This window comes from Vidua chalybeata, chromosome 6 (assembly GCF_026979565.1).
Source record: "Vidua chalybeata isolate OUT-0048 chromosome 6, bVidCha1 merged haplotype, whole genome shotgun sequence".
Lineage (NCBI taxonomy): Eukaryota > Metazoa > Chordata > Aves > Passeriformes > Viduidae > Vidua > Vidua chalybeata.
In genome coordinates this window covers 10,744,514-10,762,145 of record NC_071535.1, presented here as the reverse complement: position 1 = coordinate 10,762,145, position 17,632 = coordinate 10,744,514, and the positions used below count along the sequence as shown (strand labels likewise).

At 48.0% G+C, this 17,632-nt stretch overlaps 1 protein-coding gene and 1 long non-coding RNA gene across 2 annotated transcripts; one reads left to right on the top strand and one right to left on the bottom strand.

Moving 5' to 3' along the window:
- Positions 1 to 6,938: 6,938 nt before the first annotated feature.
- Positions 6,939 to 9,896, top strand: LOC128789632 (uncharacterized). Its single transcript, XR_008431489.1, has 2 exons — positions 6,939 to 8,065; positions 9,767 to 9,896. It is a non-coding gene; the product is annotated as an uncharacterized LOC128789632 (long non-coding RNA).
- Positions 9,897 to 13,208: 3,312 nt separating this feature from the next.
- On the bottom strand, positions 13,209 to 14,973 carry ANKRD9 (ankyrin repeat domain 9). The gene is made up of 2 exons (XM_053945778.1): positions 14,895 to 14,973; positions 13,209 to 14,422 (listed from the first exon to the last, which is right to left on the bottom strand). Exon 2 carries the CDS (start codon positions 14,370 to 14,372, stop codon positions 13,497 to 13,499), a length of 876 nt encoding a protein of 291 aa, XP_053801753.1. The 5' UTR covers positions 14,373 to 14,422; positions 14,895 to 14,973; the 3' UTR covers positions 13,209 to 13,496.
- Between the last annotated feature and the right edge of the window lie 2,659 nt (positions 14,974 to 17,632).

Sequence of the window (17,632 nt, the reverse complement as noted above, 5' to 3'; positions counted from 1 at the left end):
TTGGTCTTTGAGTCTATCCAACTTGAAATCTATTTAAATATATCCATCAAATTGTTGTATTAGTCATGAGGTTAAAATCCTGCTTGATACTAGTGAAAGAAAAAAAGCATAGAAAAAATAAAGATCTGTTTGAGAATCTTTGTGTTCTTACGGATGGTGGACTTTTTATATATGTATATGCACATATATAAAAGCTTTGATTTCTGTTCTGTAAAAGCTGATAACAATGATAGTAAAATACCAAAAATGTACTAAATCTTCCAAACTGAAAAAAGTCCTTTCCATTTTAGCCCTCAGAAATTACTTCTAAATACAGGGATTTTTATAGCCTGTGATTCTGATAGAGGAATTGAATAGTACACAGCTGAATATCACTGAGTGGAGCTGCAGTTACGAATTAATCTCTCAAACATTATTCACTATTTCTGATACTGAAGAAACCAGTGACTCTTTTTTCCATTTTAATATACTTTTCTCATAAGCTCAGCTGAGATAGACTTAGAGCAGATAAAGGAAGGAGACTTCCATTTACAACACTTGTGTTTTGAATCTCATATCCAGAGAAAATGTACCTAAGGATGTGTACAGATTTTTATTAACGTCCTGTACTTACCATCTTGGGTTTGCACAAGTGACTGTGCTTTATTTGTATTCAGTGGACATGCTGTCTAATCAGTGTGGAGAGCCTTTGCCAACAACTCTCTGCTGTTAAGGGTGTGCAGAGGTATATTGTGTATAGAATGGAGAAGTGACACAGGTGTTAACATCTCTTGAAGCATGAAATGAGAATACTCAACAGATGACTCCTTGCTGAGGCTGTCACGCTGCTGTATTTTTCCCTAAATGTGGGCTGGATGAATTTAGCTAAGCTCTGTTGGGTCAGGTGAAAGATCAAGCTATCTAGATCTCTCCCAGAAAAAAAAACATATAAGGTTGGGAGGAAAGTTCCAGGGAAACCCCAAGCAGAATTCCTGGCACGTGTGCCTCGCTAGAGCAGGGGGATGTACCATAGAGAATGAATTTGCTTGAGCTGCAGGGGAAAAACTGCAACTGCCAGCAAGAAACCCCACAATCCCTGGTTGTTCTAGGGAACAGACCAGCCAGCTGATTATGGGAAGTGCAAAGTAAGTAGGGTAATTGCTAGAATGACTGAGATTTTACTTGCTCAGCTCCCACGCTTGTCTTGCTAAATCCGTTTTGTGCCTCAACAGATGGTCGAAGGTCTGTTCCCTCTGCGAGCCGCACCCAGCACTCCAAACTGGGGATAAAAACATGTGAAGCAATGGACCTGCACTTTGTTCCATGGTGCTGTGGTGAAAGTCAGACCTTTTAAGCTAAGGAGAACATGGTAAACGATCAGTATAACACTTTGAAATAACATGTTTAGCACTGTTGGTTCTCTTTGTAATTGCTGTAATAATAATGCTGACCTTGTTAAATATTAACATCGATGCCATAGGTACTTGTGTAGGAGATCTGTTGGGCTTCAGGCCTCATTAGCTGATTACTTAAATACTGCCAATGTGGGGCCTGTTTAAAACAACAACAAAAAGATCTGAAACGTGATTGTCTCTACTCGGAATGGATGCATTGGGGAGCTGAATCTCCTTGCTTCTAAGGCCTGCTGATGGCTTTTCATACTGTTCTTTGTCTTTTCATGTGTTTACATGATGCCCATATAGAGCAAATCCTTTGAGGAAAACACAGGCAATTGAGTGTCTTGTATGGCACCTTCTTTCCTTCCTCCCCATCTTGCCACTTCTAATTGCTGTAGGATGGGAGTTGAGGTCCAGGGATGTAGTGAAACAGCTCCTTCTATTTTAACTTCAGTTTTAATAAAAAAACAGAGCTTAAACCAGAAGGGGTTTGTGTCAACTTTAACCTTGTCCTTAGTTCTCTGCAGCATGTTTTTCACCATTGCTGGCTGCTTGCAATATAGTGACTTCTTAAATCTGATTTTAATAGAAGACTTTTGAGATGGAAAGCAACAGATGTTTGGGTTTTGTTCTTAAATGGGTGAGAGATGCCATATTTTTCCAGATGAGTTTCAAAGCATACCAAGCAAGGTGAGCTCAGCTTTCACTTAAAAGGCCGTGCTTCATTCAATCCCTGAGTGTCACAATCATACAGCCAGTGATTTCTCAGGGCCACTTCTAGAAGCAGGTTGGCATCTATCCTGCTGTCAGCTTCAGGGACCTTAAGAATAACAATGTCTCTGCAGAACTGTACTGCCAAGAGCCCAGACTTCAGAGTCTCCCTCAGCTCATTTGTTCTGGGCAGCGTGGACAGGCTCATAGGATTCCCTGCCTGGTGAGTTCTGCCAGCCTCTGTGGGGCATAAGAGGAATCTCTTGCAGATCTGGACAAATGGGTGGTTTCTTAGGTCTGTCTCTAAGGATTCTTGCTTTAAGTCTAGGGTACCCTGCCAGAGTTCCCAAAGTCAGACAGGGTGGAACACATCAGCACAAGAGACACACAGTTGCATCCCTGATAAGTTGTTATTGCAAATACAAGTTTGTTCATGCTCTCTCAGGGTGAATTACACCAAATTTCATTCAGTTTTTAATTTTAAAAGTTAAATGTTGAGGGGAGCAGCACAGCCCATATTGTATCTACCATCTACAGTTATTTTAGGACATTGACTGACAGTGATTTTCCACAAGTACCCATCTCTGACCTTGAGATAGATACTTTTAAAATCCAGTGTCTAATGGACCCAACAATTAGGCCTCTCACCCAGATGATTTGCAAATTATTACCCTGTTTGCATTTTGCATTCAAGATTCTCACTTTTTGTTACTCTCAGTTTTACAAGTACAGCTTGTTCAGAATGAGTAGATAGCTATTCCCAAATTCTTGAGTGGGTTGACCTGGGTCACCATTAAAACTTCCTTGTAGATTTTCCTGCACTTTTTCCATCTAGTTTTTAATAGAAAGCACCACAGTAGTTGTATGCTTCTGTAAATAAATGTGGTCCATTTGGCAGTGCCTGCTGAAGCATCTTGGAGAATCACTGCTCCAGAAACACTGCTGCAGTGGGAATATGAGCATTGCTTTCGCCCCAAAAAATAAAAGAAAAGAAATCTGAGTATATTTTTATTAGCACTGGTATTGCTGATCTCTTGACTTATATTCAGCTGTTTTCCCAATAGCAGATTAGGAGCATCTGGATTCAGTTGTCATGTAAAGCTCAGGAAATACTGGCCACAGTTATAACCATGCTGACTAGAGGTAAAACAAAACCTTTTTTTTTTACTATTTTGAAAAAAATATTTTGGGAAAACACAGCCAGGCAAGTAGGGAATACTGGAATGCTTGTCTTTCACATTTAGTCCTATTCATGGCAAAGCTTTTACTACAACAGACCCCGGATAGGCTTCAGTAATATTATTAGTAGGCTTTGCCATATAACATCTCTGGAGGCAACTCTTCTTATATTCAGCTAAGTAAGATGTTTTTGGAAGCCATCCCAAGCACGTGATTTTGCAAAATAAATGGATCTTCTTTCTATAATGTGATAGTCTTTCTTCTTTGGCAGTGACTCATAAAAATTTAATATGGATGACACTTGGGGAAGGAACCATTTTTTTCCCCCCCTCTCTTTATCCCAATGTCTCTCCTGTAGTCCACACAAGTAAGGAGTATCTTTGGAAGCCATTTTTTTGCCACTGGTTGGGAAATAGGAGCATATCTTTTCAAAAGATAGTCAAGCCACAGGAGGCCTGTGGTAGTAGTTTTGTGTCATATTTGCAGTTTTGTTCCTGGTTTGGGGTGAAGGCTTTTGCATTGCATTGCATAGTGCTAATGTAACTTTGTTTCCCTCTGATATTGATGTGTTCACATCAAGGTTACTGCAAACAGCTGGAAGCACCCAAATTTCAGAAAGGACATTCTGAGAAAACCAGTATGAGCAGAAATAATGCTCCCCCTTGGGAAGGGGGGCAGGGATGGGAGGGAAAGAGCCTTGAAAGAATACCTGCCTTAATCTGTGGTTGCTAGGGTGATTAGAAGTAAAATGATGATTTCAGGGACTGTTGAAGAGAGTAATTCTGACCCGTGGAAGATGAATGAGGAAAGAAGAAACAGGCTTAAAGGCAGGAAGCATTTCCTTATCATAAGACTTATTAGGTTGAGCTATTGTCAGGAAGTGGTCACAGTTCCATTGCATGAAGCATTTAACATTGGACAAAGGGACCCAACTCTGTAATTATATAAAAGAATAAGAACATCTATCTGTCAGAGCCATTTAATGTTCAGTTGCTTTGCTTGATTCTTTTATGTAGGTGGTATCACCTTATTTTCACTTCTTAAAGTACTTTTATGTTCCTTCGTGTTCTGCTTGGTAGATCTGAATGATGTTAGCAGAAAGTCAGGAATTCTGAAGGTGAAGAACGAGTGCATCTTCCTTTGATGTAATTTTCACAGAATCACAGAACATTATGAGTTGGAAGGGACCCACAAGGATCATCGAGTCCAACTTGCGCATGAATGGCCTGTACAGTCATTTGGTGCTGTGAACACAAAGCAGTTTTGCACATCAGTCCTCCAGCACTTCTCTTATCCATGAGAACATTCATGGCTTATTGATGGCCTGTGTGAAAACAGTGCTTTTTATAGAAGAGGCAAAAAAGCAATGCCACCAGCAGGCTCATAACGTGACATCACCTGTAACAGATGTAGCATATCTGGGGGTTCAGTTGGTCTTTTTATTTTCAGAATTAGTATGTCACAAACGTAAATAAAGAAAGATTCCTTTGACCACTGATGATTTGACATTACAACAATATGGGGGACTTGTAAAAGACAAATGTTTAGACTTGTGTAGTAAATACATTTTTGTTAAGCTCTAGGTGCTGGTTCCAATAGTCTTTCTCCACAGAGGTGATCCCTCCACAAGTGGATGCTCATGTGTAGTATCAGTCTTTAACTTCAGCAGGCCTGAGCTGTCCCTTTTATTTATTACATGGTCATTTCCCAAACCCAGACATCTCATGTATTTATTGTGGTAAATCAGCAGTAAACTTATCTTTACTTAAAGGCAGATTGAGAAGGAGAGCAGGCAAGCAGGAAAGAGGAATTGAAGGTTTGCTGCTGACAGAATGAGTGGTCAGGCAGTTCCCAAAGGAGCAAACCAGAGTGCTCAGCTCTGAGTGAGGTGACCCTCACTACCCAGTTCAGCAGGATGTCAGGCACTGAGCTTACACTGAGGGTGTGGGCTTGAGAGTGGCATGATGGGCAGATACATCCTACAGCAACAGAAAAGTGAGCCACAAACCAGTAGAGTTATGTTTTCCCATTAACCCATAAAGAGCTATGTTGCAGAGGCTTGGGAGCTAGGAACACAGGTAGAAATGCCAGGAGCACTGTGCTAGATTCATGTTTTGATACCACAAAGAGCATGGGTTTTCTTTAGGGTCAGAGCTCAAGACATACTGTCACAGGGGGTGCAGCCCTTCTGCCAACTGAGCTGAAATTCATTGGCTTGGGTAGCCAAACTTGCTTTTTTCTTCAGAGACAGCAGCTAACAGAGAAAAGTAGGACATGTCTTTCTGCCACACTGTATTTAATGTCAAGGTCACCCGTGGTCAATGTGGGATTAAACCAGCATGTTTGGTATGTGTCCCATCAGCAAGGGTGTATCCTATAGAGTGAGCTGCACCAGTGTCAGGCTTGGATCTGAGTAAAGCTTCAGTGTAGTCTAATTAATGAATAGGGCCTGGTAAGGTCACAGTCCAAAGCAGGGATTTGGTTACATAAATTTCTGTGCTTTTGTTTTAATAGGGAGTCTACACAAGATTTGTTTGGTATCTGAGCAACCAGTTTCTAAAGCATCAAATCCCAAGTAGGAGGCAGGAAAGGCTTCTTTTGATTCTGGAACAAAAGACTTCCGAATACCCTCTTAGCTCTATGTCCTTGGTTTGGTACAGCACAGTGCCACTTCCCATGCATGAACTGCAAATGCTGAAAAGGTGAATAGATGCAGATCCAGACTACCAGCTGGGACTTATTACCTCCCAGAGTGAGTACTCAGTGCTGCTTGGTGCCCTCTGAAAGGCACAGCATTTGCTCAGCAGAGCATTTCTTTCTGAGCTGGAGGTGGGCAGAGTGTGTCAGTTCTTCCCTCTTCTGTTTGGCTCTAGCTTGGAAAATTACTCCCTCACTGTCAAGGCTAGCAAAGTAATTTGTTCCCCATTTTTCCTCCCCCATCATTCAGCTAAAGTGGAAAGAGGATGGGAACACATGAGAGTTGTGCTGTTAGAGCAGAGCATTGTGGTTCTGTCTTTAGCCCCATGGGGCTCAGCTGTGCAGCAGAAACACCTGCCAGACAACCCCGGGGCTGCTACCAGCAAAAATGCTGTTTGCAGGTACTGCTGCAAGGACTGCAGGACAAGGTCTGCTGCTATCTGCCTTGTGTTGTGGGGCCTGGGAGACTTGAGGAGTTAAAGGTTGCTGTGGTGGCCACGGCAGGGCAATACTGAGCCAGAGGCCTCTGGTGATAAGAATATTTGCAGATATTATTGATAAGAATGTTTGCAGATATTACTGATAAGAATGTTTGCTGATGTTACTCAGGAAAAGCTTGACCTCAGAAGCTGGAATTTAGCTACTCTATGTCTCTCTAAACAGGCAAAAGAAGATGTGCTGTGGGTTGGCTGTTCATCACGTGGGCAGTGGGTCAGTAGCACAGGCATGTCGTTACTGGTCATGTCGAAGCCTGTGTGTAAGCACAGCTGGTGCCATGTGGTACCAAAGGAACTCAGGTTCTCACTGCTCTCATGATAAAGTGTTGTGGTGCTTGGCCCAGTGTCTGCCTGCCCATGCTGTCTTCCCAAAGCCCCAGGTGCTTCCTACTCTGTGCTTCCACAGGAGCCTGATGTCACTGAGGAGTTGGGGCTCACCCACTCTCTGGAACACTGAAGGACAGCGGATGCTCTTTGCCCATCGCCATGCTGGTAGTGTGCATCCTGAGAGCAGGGCTGTCAGTGCTGCAAGGGGCCAGTGGCAGACAAGAGTCTTGGGACAGGCTGTGCTGGAGGGAGGACTTTATTCCTGACAGAAAGAATGGAGGGTGGACTGCCTCTCTATGCACTCTCAGGAAGAATTACGGTCTCATAGAGACCAGACTGATTGGAGCAAAGGATTATGAGGAAACACACCTTGAGTCTTTCACCTAGAGCTTGATACCACAGCCCTGGCTGATGGGATGGTAGCTTGCTGACCTGTCATGAAGGTTGGGAACATGATGCTGGATGTGAATTGCTTGTCTCTGGCCAGGATGTTGTACAGAGCTCCAACACCTCACCTTATGTTCTCCATAGTGAAGGCAGCCTGGGTGATGTGTAGCTGGCATTTCACTTTGAAGGAAATTACCTTGTTTTATCCTTCAAAATATTCTACCTGCTGAGTGACTCAGTGAGTGACTCACCTGCTCTGCTTTCCCAGCAGCTCTTACCTCAGGGCTGTCTCAGAAGGTGTTTTTCTGGCAGGGCGTTCATGGTCTCATCACAGCCCTGATGCTGCTGCTGGCAGGGAAAATGAGGCAACAGCAAAGCTGAGTCAAACCTTGGGCATCTGAAAGAGGAGGCAAACCCAAGGGAGTGCCACATTCTTCCCACTGGCATGAGAGTGTTTTTCCCAGAGCACTGAGAGCTCTGCCATGGTTCTCTGGCCCTACAGTGCTCTCAGCAGTTTTCCTAAGCTCTGGGGCCCTTAAGGTCCCAGCCCTGCTCCTGCTGGGAGAGCCTGCAGATGTGTTATCAGAAGTGATGTGCCCCTCTCCTCACAGAAGAAGTGGACAAGCTGTTGTTCAGATCACCTCCTTTACCAGCTGGGGAATTTTATCCAGCCTGCCTTTGGCCACAGCTCTGACTGGGCATGGCATTAGCAAGGAACTGAAATCAGTGTGAGAATCTGCATCCCTCTTTCTTGTCACTTTGAGTCACTAACCATCAACAGCTTTCCCTATTGCAGGAGTGGGAGAGAGCAGGAGAGCCCTAGCAGATGGTTTTAGAGGAAAGCATGCTCAGAAACTAAGCTCCTCAAGGGATTTCATTCTCTCTCTTACTGTGAGTTAGAAATTACTTATCCTTTTAGGCTTTGCTTTAAAATGCTGCCTCAAACATTGTCAGGAAAATGACATCACATTAAAAATACGAGTGTGATGTAGTATCTGTTTATTGCAATTTACTTGCACAAGTAAAAAGAAAAACCCCTAATGATTATAAAATAAAGTCTGAATATTAAGAGCATGATGACAGAAAACACCCCTTACAGCAAAACAGCAATTACCACTGGGACTAGAACAAAGGAGCAGAGGGACAATTTTGGGCAAAGCTGCTTTGCTGGCTCAGAGAGAAGATGGGTCTGCCCAGTCTTCCAAACAGCGTCAAGGTCTGTGTACACAGCCTGGTCACTGCTGGGAGGACAGTCCATTTGTCCTCAGAGCCATGAGACTGTGGGAGAGGAGCTGTGGCACTCACAGCACACCGTGCAGGGAGGGTGCTGCCCTCCTTGGAGCTGGAAGCTGCTCCCAGTCCTGGCTGAGCCAAGTCCTTTCTGCCTGGAAGTCTCTCTCCCCCTTGGCCTCTTTGCACTGCTTTCCCCTTTCCTGGGGAAGGACTTGTCTAGCATTGATTGTTCATCTCCCTGTTGAGGTCCATGGAATGTATTGCCCTTGTGTTTGCCTTAGCTGGGGAGCACAGGGAAGGGGAGACAGGTCCATGGTCACCCCTCATATCCCAGGCATGCAGGTGTCTTGCCATGGCTCCTGAACTGGGGAATTGAGCTTTTCAGGCCTTATTTGCTTTCCTGAAGGAGAAGTGTTGATTTGTTCTGCTCCCAATTAGATTTGCAGTACAGGGAATGTAACCTTGCAATGGCTGGAGGGTCTGGAGCTCACACAGGATCTTGAATTACTGACTCACTTGCTAAAACCTTGCTCAGAAAGCTGAAGTGTGGGACAGATCAAAGTCTCTCTCTACCTTCCTTGCTTCTCTGAATTGCCTTTGCCTCTCTCCTTGCTGATTCAGATCCATTTTGGTCAACTCTCACATTTGTATTAGGAAAAGAATATTTTTCTTACAGAATAAGGAGGCAGGGTTGATGGCAGGGGATGTTTTGGGGTTTAGGGACAGATGAGATCAAGGTTAGCTGGATGAGAACTTTGGCTCAGCTACAGGTTCCTCAGAGAGCCTTGGATGCACCACACTTAAAAAATCAATAAAGTAAAGTTGGATTTAAAACAGATACTGTAAATCAATCAGATGTGATAAGCTCAACATAAGAACTGTTGGCCTGGGTCATTACATGACCAGGCTCTCCTGGCTTTAGCAGTAATTCCCAAACATGATGAGATTCTCTTTGTTTGAGGTTTCTGAAATTAGCTTTGTTGATTTATGTGATTTTTTTCATTTATTGACTAAATCACTGGACAAACAGATACTGGTAATTTCAGAGGTCATCAGGGCAAGTGGGGGCAATCTTTGTACACCAGCTGAACTTGGTTCCATTTCTTGTAGCAGCAGGGAGAGATCTCTGATGCTTTTGCACTGTATTTGTGCTTCCTGCTGAGTTAGGTTTTGTGGGGGAGCTCAGCTCCTTCCACTCTTGTGCTACACATGCACCTGTACCTGTGTGGTGGCAAGAGCAGGAGTAAATCAGTGCCAGCAGCAGCCTTGCAGCACCATAGATGAGATTCTTGGTAATAGAGGACAACTGGATGTGGCCTGAGCAAGTCATAAGCAGAACTTCCTTTTCACACATTACAGGTGGAGGAGGAGACACCACAGAAGCCAGCCTGGGAATTAATGGTTATGTAGCCTCAGACACGTGCTGACACCAAGCAGGGATGCAAGTACTGTTATTAACTTAGATCTTAATAAACTTGGTTTGCAAGGATTTACAGTGCTCTTTAAATATTAAGCACATGGCACAAGTGCCTTGTTTGCCTGGATGGGATGATGCAATGCACAAGGATCTGCTGACGTCAGTAGATTTTCTTACACTGCAAATCAAAAATCCATATGGCTTGAACACCAGACATAGGACAAATAGGCAATTAGGACACAAACCTGGCACCCTGGCCACTTTCTAGGCTCTGTCTTTCCTTGCCTCTTCTTTGCATGCCAGGGTAAAGGAAGACTGTTAAAGAGCACAAACCCATCTTTTAAACAAGTTACTCAAAATTACAACAGACTTCATCTCCTTCAGCAGACTCTAGGCAGGCTAAACTTTGGGAACTGCAGTGAGGATTCAGTTGCAGAGTCAAAGCTAACTCAGTACTTCTTCCCTCCCCTTGCTTTCTGAATGATAATGTTTCAGGCCTTTTTTACCCATCACAGCAAATAAAGCCACTTTGTACTACAAGATGGGTAGTATATGAATATTTTGGTTTGAAAATGCTTGAGCAACCCATGGGACATATTTATTAGATTTCAGCACTGTTTCCTGACAGAAGGTAGTTTTTAGGGGACTGACTATAACCAAGCTTTTCAGGAATGCTGGTTCTATCTACTGTCTTGCAAGCTTTGGAAAGTATTTCCTATGGATGAGTAATTAGTCATGTGTGACAACATTAAACTGTGCAGGTAAGATGGAAGCTTTTAAGTTTTATCTCCTTACCCCTCTGCTCCCATGGTGTTAGGACTTTGTGAATCTTCTTTTTTACACCTTTATGGCCAGCTTCCTAGCTCTAGCACCACAGTTCTCTTCTGTAGGGATATAACCAGTGTCCCTGTTTGCTTTATCAAGCTTGTCAGTGGTGATGCAGCTGGCACTTCTTGGTACTTTTGTTGGTAGCCTTCTCCAAGAGATGGAAAACTGAATGGGCTGTGGAGCCTGAACTCCACTGTGCCCTAAAGGTGGCAGAAGACAGAGATGTGCTGGCAGGTCAGTCTGGGGAAAGATGATGCTGCTATTGCTTTGTCTATAAACAAAAGACTTCTGTTTCCAATGTAAAAAGCCCCAGCCTTTTCCCAAGCTGTGACTCTGTCTGAAAAACAAGCTGGGCGAGTGATCCGTGTGCTCACTGGTGCGTTTTGCCCACAGTTCCTCTCCAGATGAAGCATGGCAGACAACGAGCCACACACAGCGAGGGCTGTTGGTGACCTTGGGCAGAGCCATCCCAGCGTGGGCTTGGCACCAAGTCTGCCTCCTGTCCCAGAATAACAGGAAGGGCACAGCAGTCAGCTGGCTTCGCACCCATCGCAACATGTTGAGGGGATCAGTTCTGTTTGTTGAAATGAATTACCCCAGAGCTGGGGGGAGGGCTCCAGAGAGTCACAGGGCAGCCTTTGCCTTGGTGTTTTATTAAAGGGCTCATTTGAAGGTGTAGGATATCCTGGCCAGCCTGTTGGGCTGTTCCAGTGTGTAATTGCTCTCACAGCAATTACAGGGAGCAGGAGCGTTTTCCAGCATGCAGTTCAGCCAACCAACCAACTGCCCCCTACTGCTGAATCTCGTTGTGTCTTTGTCAGCAGAGCTGATAAACATTCTGTCCCACCCAACCCCACTCTGTCTTTTCCCCCACCTCACTTTGGAAACTTTGTAATGTGCAACTTAGACCCGACTCCTTTACTACTTGTCTGTTTGGAAAGATGTTTCCACACCATTGTTCCAGAAGCAATGGGGAACAGGTACTCTAATAAAGAGTGTAGCAACATAGATTTTTTTTTTTTTTTAAGTGGCTAGGTTTGGAAGATTAGGATTAGTTCTCTGGATTTCTGTAGTTTTATAACCAACAAGGCAGCTGAAGAGAACAGAATTTTTCCATGTTTTCCAGCAAGGGATTTGAATTTCCCATGGTAATAGGTTTGAGCATGTATGAGCCTCGTTTCTTAGGAAAAAGGAACATTTTCAGTGCTATCAGGCTAAGAATAGCAATCTTTTTTCTGTTTCTTCTCAACTTTCAGAAGCATGGCTTATCTTTTATTGTGCATGCAGTACGGAGATTATTTTAGATTAAATACCACTCTGTTCTGCTGAAACATAGACAGCTTAGTGCCTAATTCTGTGGCTTTTTCATTTCTTAACCAAATTAATTAATGAATATAGAAATTTCTGCCTTGAACATGGCTCCTCTCTCCTAAGCACATCAATTCCTTGATGACCCTAGAGTGAACAGCAGTCCTGAAATAGTTCAAGTGGCAAACAGCTCCCTGGCTACGAATTTAAGCCCTGAAACAAAACCCTACAGTTTCAATGACAACTTCCAAGAACAGAGCCAAGGCTCCAGTGCTGTGTCCTAGGAGATCACTATCATTTGCAGGGCTGGTGGAGCCAGCACAGCTCCCTGCAGAGCACACAGGGGCAGTGCCAGTTACACAGGGACTGCCCAAAATGCTGAGGAGTTAAGAATGCAGAGCAAGGAACTGAAGCTGTACCCTTTGCTTGGTCAAAAGAGAAGTGTTGGAAGCAGGACATTAAAAGGGCTTTTTGATCTGGAGCAGCTGTGAGGATGTTGCTTCTACCTTGGAGCATCTCAGGAGGGATAGCTGGGGAAAGTCTGGATACCTAAGCTACTCCTCTGGCACCCAGAGTAAACACCAAGACCTTCATGGTGTTCTCAGATAAACCTGAGCCATCACACACTGATGGTGAGTGGCATTGGAGGGGCCAGAATCCATTGAAAAAGCCATGATCTAGGATCCTGGGCCATTGTCAGACCTCCTTACATCCCCCTGGCAATAGCAGGCTGGCTCTCCTGCTCTGTGCTACCCTCCTCACCCTGCAGCAGTCACACAGAGAGGCTGCAGGGTCCAGCCTGGCCAGGGCAGGTACACTTTTGGCCACAGCAACACATGTGCTCCATCCCTCTCTGCCTGACAACGAACACCTTGGCCCTCCAAGGAGAACAGAGACAACTTTACAAGGAAGCCAACTGTTATTTATGCATATTGTAAAATACATTTTGTTCAGATGCACATCCTTGGCAGCCTTGTTTAGGGAAGTTGTAACAGTATCTGGCTTCTCTTTGGTCTTGTGTAGAAGATGAGGAAGTTTTCATCTGTGCCTTTAAAAAAACCCCGCATCTCTGCCAAGATGTATTAGGAGAGCTGTAAAAAAGGAGTCATCCTGTTCCAGGATGGTGAGGCTTATGTAACAGGGAAATCCTACAAAAAGATACTCCCCCACCCTGCACACCCTTTTCCAAGGCACATGCCACTCCAGGGTTTTCAATTGCTTGTTTTGTATTTTGATCACATCTGCCACTGATTTATTCAGATGTATTTACAAATATGTTCTTCCCCATACCCTCATTTGTACATGCCATAGAACATCTTTATAAAATGCAGCATGGCCCTCACCTCACAAGGATCTTTAAATAAAATATATTGTAAAGTGCCAGATACAGTTCTTTTAAAAAATACTGTTCTCAGTAAAACAGATACTTGGCCACTGCATTAGCAGCTTTGTATAATGATACATTTTTAGCACAAGTCTATTTCTGTCAGGTGAGCAGGAGGCTCTCATACCACAATAGGCTCTCATACCACCCCTCTAGCTCTCCAGTTTCAAGTCCAAAGGCTTTAGAAAATGAGGCAGAGGCAGATTATCCAGAGCCTCTGGGAAGTGCTCAGGTGAAATGGTCCTGATCAAGACACGCATGGCTCTGACAAACAGTGATGGGGGAGCTAAGCCCACCAGGCACTGGAACCTGTTCTCTCCCAGGAGGTCCTGCCACTGCTGCCGGTTGTCCAACAGTTGCTGTTTCATTGCAAACTTGAGGTCCTGAGGCACGAAGAAGAAGAGGCAGTCGAGGCAGAGGAGCTTGGCACGCATGTTAGCTGCCGGCATGTGGGAGATCTGCTGCAGCAGGGTGTCGAGGGGGGTGTTCCCAGCACTGTCCTGCAGGCAGGGCGCCGCGCCGTGCCCCAGCAGCAGGAGCAGACACTCGGGCCGCACCAGTTCGCAGGCCATGTGCAAGGCTGTCTTGCCGCCCTCCACGCGGCTGCAGCCCTGGCGGTCCAGGTGGGCGGCTCTGTCACTCGGGGGCAAGGCTTGGAGGGCCTTGAGGATTCGGAAGAGCACCCGGACGCGGTTGTAGCGGACGGCCATGGCCAGGTGCGGGGCTGACTGGCAGCAGCTGAAGCTTTGGCTGGGCACGGCCAGGGCGCTCTGGGGGAACTTAGTGAGCAGGTGCCGGGCGTAGGGCTGGTGGTCGTGCACCAGCGCGTAGAGCAGCGCCTCCGAGGGCGAGTACACGCTCACCTTGCCCCCGTCCTCCCAGTGGAAGGCCTCCATGGTCCGCATGTCCTCCAGGAACCAGACGGGCAGCAGGTCCCTCACCGCCTGGTAGAAGGCGAAGGAGGATTTCTTGCACTGCTTCTGGGACTGGGCGCCGCAGCCGCCGACCCAGCGGACGCTCCAGGGCATGGCGTGCGGCCGGGCTCCGCCGGGGGCTGCCTCCCACCATCGGCCCGGACCTGCGGGAGCGGACGGGCGGTCAGTGCCCGGGGCTCCCCGGGCTGCTTCCGGGGCTCGCCGGGTTGGCCCGCCCGCTTCCCCGCCGGCGCGGGGGACAGCGAGCCGGCGCGACACCCCGGTGCAGGAGAGACCCGTACCCGGGAACACGGGATCGCTATTCCTCCCGCCGTCCGTCCCTGCTCCCGCTGCACGGGACACCCGTGTCCCCAGTACACGGAGAGCCGCTACCGGGGCTCTCCGTGAAACGGCCTCCCCTCAGCGCACAGGACGCCCATGTCCCTGGCGCACGGAACCCGGTACGGGGAAACGGCCTCCCCGCGGTGCACCGGACACCCCTATTCCCGTGCACGGAGACCTGGTACAGGGGAACGGCCTCCTGGCAGTGCACATGACGCCCATATCCCTGGTGCACGGGGCCCGGTACACGGGAACGGCCTGTCTCCCTCCCTCCCCCCCGCTCCCGGCGCTCACCTTCCCGCCGGTGCCGCCCGTGCCGTGTCCGCCGCAGTGGAGGGGCCGGAGGCGGGAGCGCCGCGCGCCGCCGCGGGGCCCTTTTATCGGCCCCCCCCGCCCGGGCGGTGAAGGTCGGTCAGGACCGGGGAACTGTCCGGCCGGCGCCCATTGGCCGCCGCCCCGGCGCCCCGGCCGCCCATTGGCTGCGCCGGGAGGATGGGGCCCGGCGCCGGCGCGTGCGTCACGGGAGGCAAAGTTCCAAGAAACTTGGCTGAGGGCTCGGAGTCCCGCGGGGGCGGGGCGGGAATGCCGCGGGGCGGGGGACATGGGGGTCCCAGGGGCGTAGGGATCGGGGCTTCCAGGAGCAGGAGGTCACAGGGATATGGGGTTCTTGGAGTATGGGGGTGTGGGGTACCGGGGGTGTAGGGATCGGGGTTGCCTGGGGTATGAGGTCCCAGGGATATGGGGTCCCAGCAGTGCGGGGGCCTGGGGTCCCAAAGGTATGGAGTCCAGGTACATGGTGTCCTGGGGGTGTGAGGCCCTGGGACTAAGGGATGCAGAGAGCAGAGGGTGCAGAATCCCGAGGGCATGGGATCCTGAGTCTGGAGGATCCGGGGCACATCAGAGCCTGGACACATGGGTCAAGGGCACATGGCATCTGGGCCACAGCGGGCCTGTGCCCAGGGGCTGTGGAACACCCGGCCTCCCGGGCATGGGAGGCTGCAGACGTGCAGTGCCCGGGTACACGTGTGCCGGGGCAGGCGGTGTCACACCCCCGTGCCCGCCCTGGCAGGGCCCAGCCTGGCCGATGCCAGTTCTTGGCCCCCGTGGGTGGCTCAGGCTGGGGCCTGGCACTGCCCTTCGGCCAGCACACGTGTGTGCACACGTGCTTGTTGCTAAACTTGTGTCTCTAGGACGTCTCCAGAGAGTGACATTTGCCCGCAGCCATTCCTTCTGACAGGCACCTGTCAGGTTTGGGCTACAGAAGAGCAAGGAGATGGTCATGACATGGGGTGAGCCCAGCACTGTCTGCAGCCCTGCACCAGGGACTCCCCTTGGGCACCTGGAGTCCCTTGGCTCTAAAATGCATATGTACGGTCACACACTAGGAAAGCAAGCGCTGGTGTTACTGGGATCTGCTCTCTCCTAAGGCCTCCTTACTGGTAGCAAATACTGGGATCTGCTCCATCCTTGACCCCCTGAGACTATTTCCCTCTTCCTCTGTGTGTTTGGCCCCAGTGTCTCCCCCTCTTGCAGCCATTGTCCTCTCAATCAGGAAGATCAGAGTCTCTGGCATCTGCAGGTGGGCAATGCCAGTTGTTGATGGGTTCACAGGCCACAGCTCTGATTTCTCTGTCCTTGGAGTTGTCCCTCTGCTGCTGTTTGCTGCTGGAATGGGAGACGCTTGTGCACACGGAGGGGGATTACCAGACAGGGGCTGAAATGCTCTGCTTCCCTGCAGCCCTCTCTGTGAAGCTGCTCAGGGAGGCAGGAAGGGAGATCACATCATGCTACCAACTGTCCTGATGACCACGATGAGTAAGAAGCTGGCGAGGAACAGCCACCCCCTTTGTTGTGCCTCTTCTGAACCACCATTCAGCCAGGGAAACAATGCCTAAGCTGTGTTTGCTTTGCTTTGTAACTTCTTCCCTGCCCAGCAATGCTCACAGCAAACCCTGGGGATCCGTGTGAGGGGGTGCAGGCAGGTGGGGGAGCTGGGCAGGATGCTGCACGCCACTGTCACACTTAAAAACTCTTGCTGATCACATCTGAGGGAAGAGAATAGAAGAAGGATAACATCCACTGATCTGCTTTGCCGGAGAGAATTACGTCCAGCGTTTGTCAGCACAATTCGTCATCCGAGGATCCCTGTGGATCCACCATGGCTCCTGGCGTCTTGGATGTCAGCCAGGGCACAGAAAATCCTCTTTTGCTGCTTGCTTCCGATTCCAGGTGAAAACCCATTAAAGGCAGCCGCTTCGCCACTCCCTGCTACCACCAGAGCACTGACCTGTCAGTCACATCCTATCACTGCAGCCATGGGATAATTCTTACCAAAGTGCAGGACCGAAAGAAATGGTTTAAAAATAGCTGCTTCTACAGCCCTTCCTTTGTGTCTGCCCGTGCCTTGCTGCCCATTGCTGATGGCAGTGCTACCCACCGCATCTCTGCATGCCTCCTGCTCTGGGGGATGCCCTGATGAGAATCCCAAATCCTTTTCTAGCTGTTGCTAGGACATTGCCATTGATTTGGATGTCCGGTGTGGTGATGTCAGGTTGCCCAGACCTTTCTACACATCCTGCACATATGCCTGGGTAAGTCAAGTGGTGCCAGAGCCCAAAAGCAAGGCATTAGCACAGTTGCAAAGCCAAACTGACTTTTTAATAGGAAATTAATGTCTTTGGTGTAGAAGTGAGATTGTTATCCACGGGCCAAGCTCTCCTACGGAGGTAGTGGGAATGGTTACAACCACAGTGTGCTTTGGGCCCCAGCAATGGCTTAAAAATAGGCCAGAGCATGCCAAGTGCTATCAGCCTCACAGCTGGTGGGTAACCCTTTGCAAATTGTATTTGTCACATACATTTGAAGTGGGAGCCTGCCTGTAGGAAGGGCAGCCTGTCTGTGGGCTGCACTGGATTACATTTGGCCCCAAAATTGTTTATAGGGTGCGGTACTCAGCTCTAGTGATGTAACAGGACAGCCCAGAAAAGTTTTACTTTTCTGATATGTATATTTTTTTGCACAGACCCATGAAC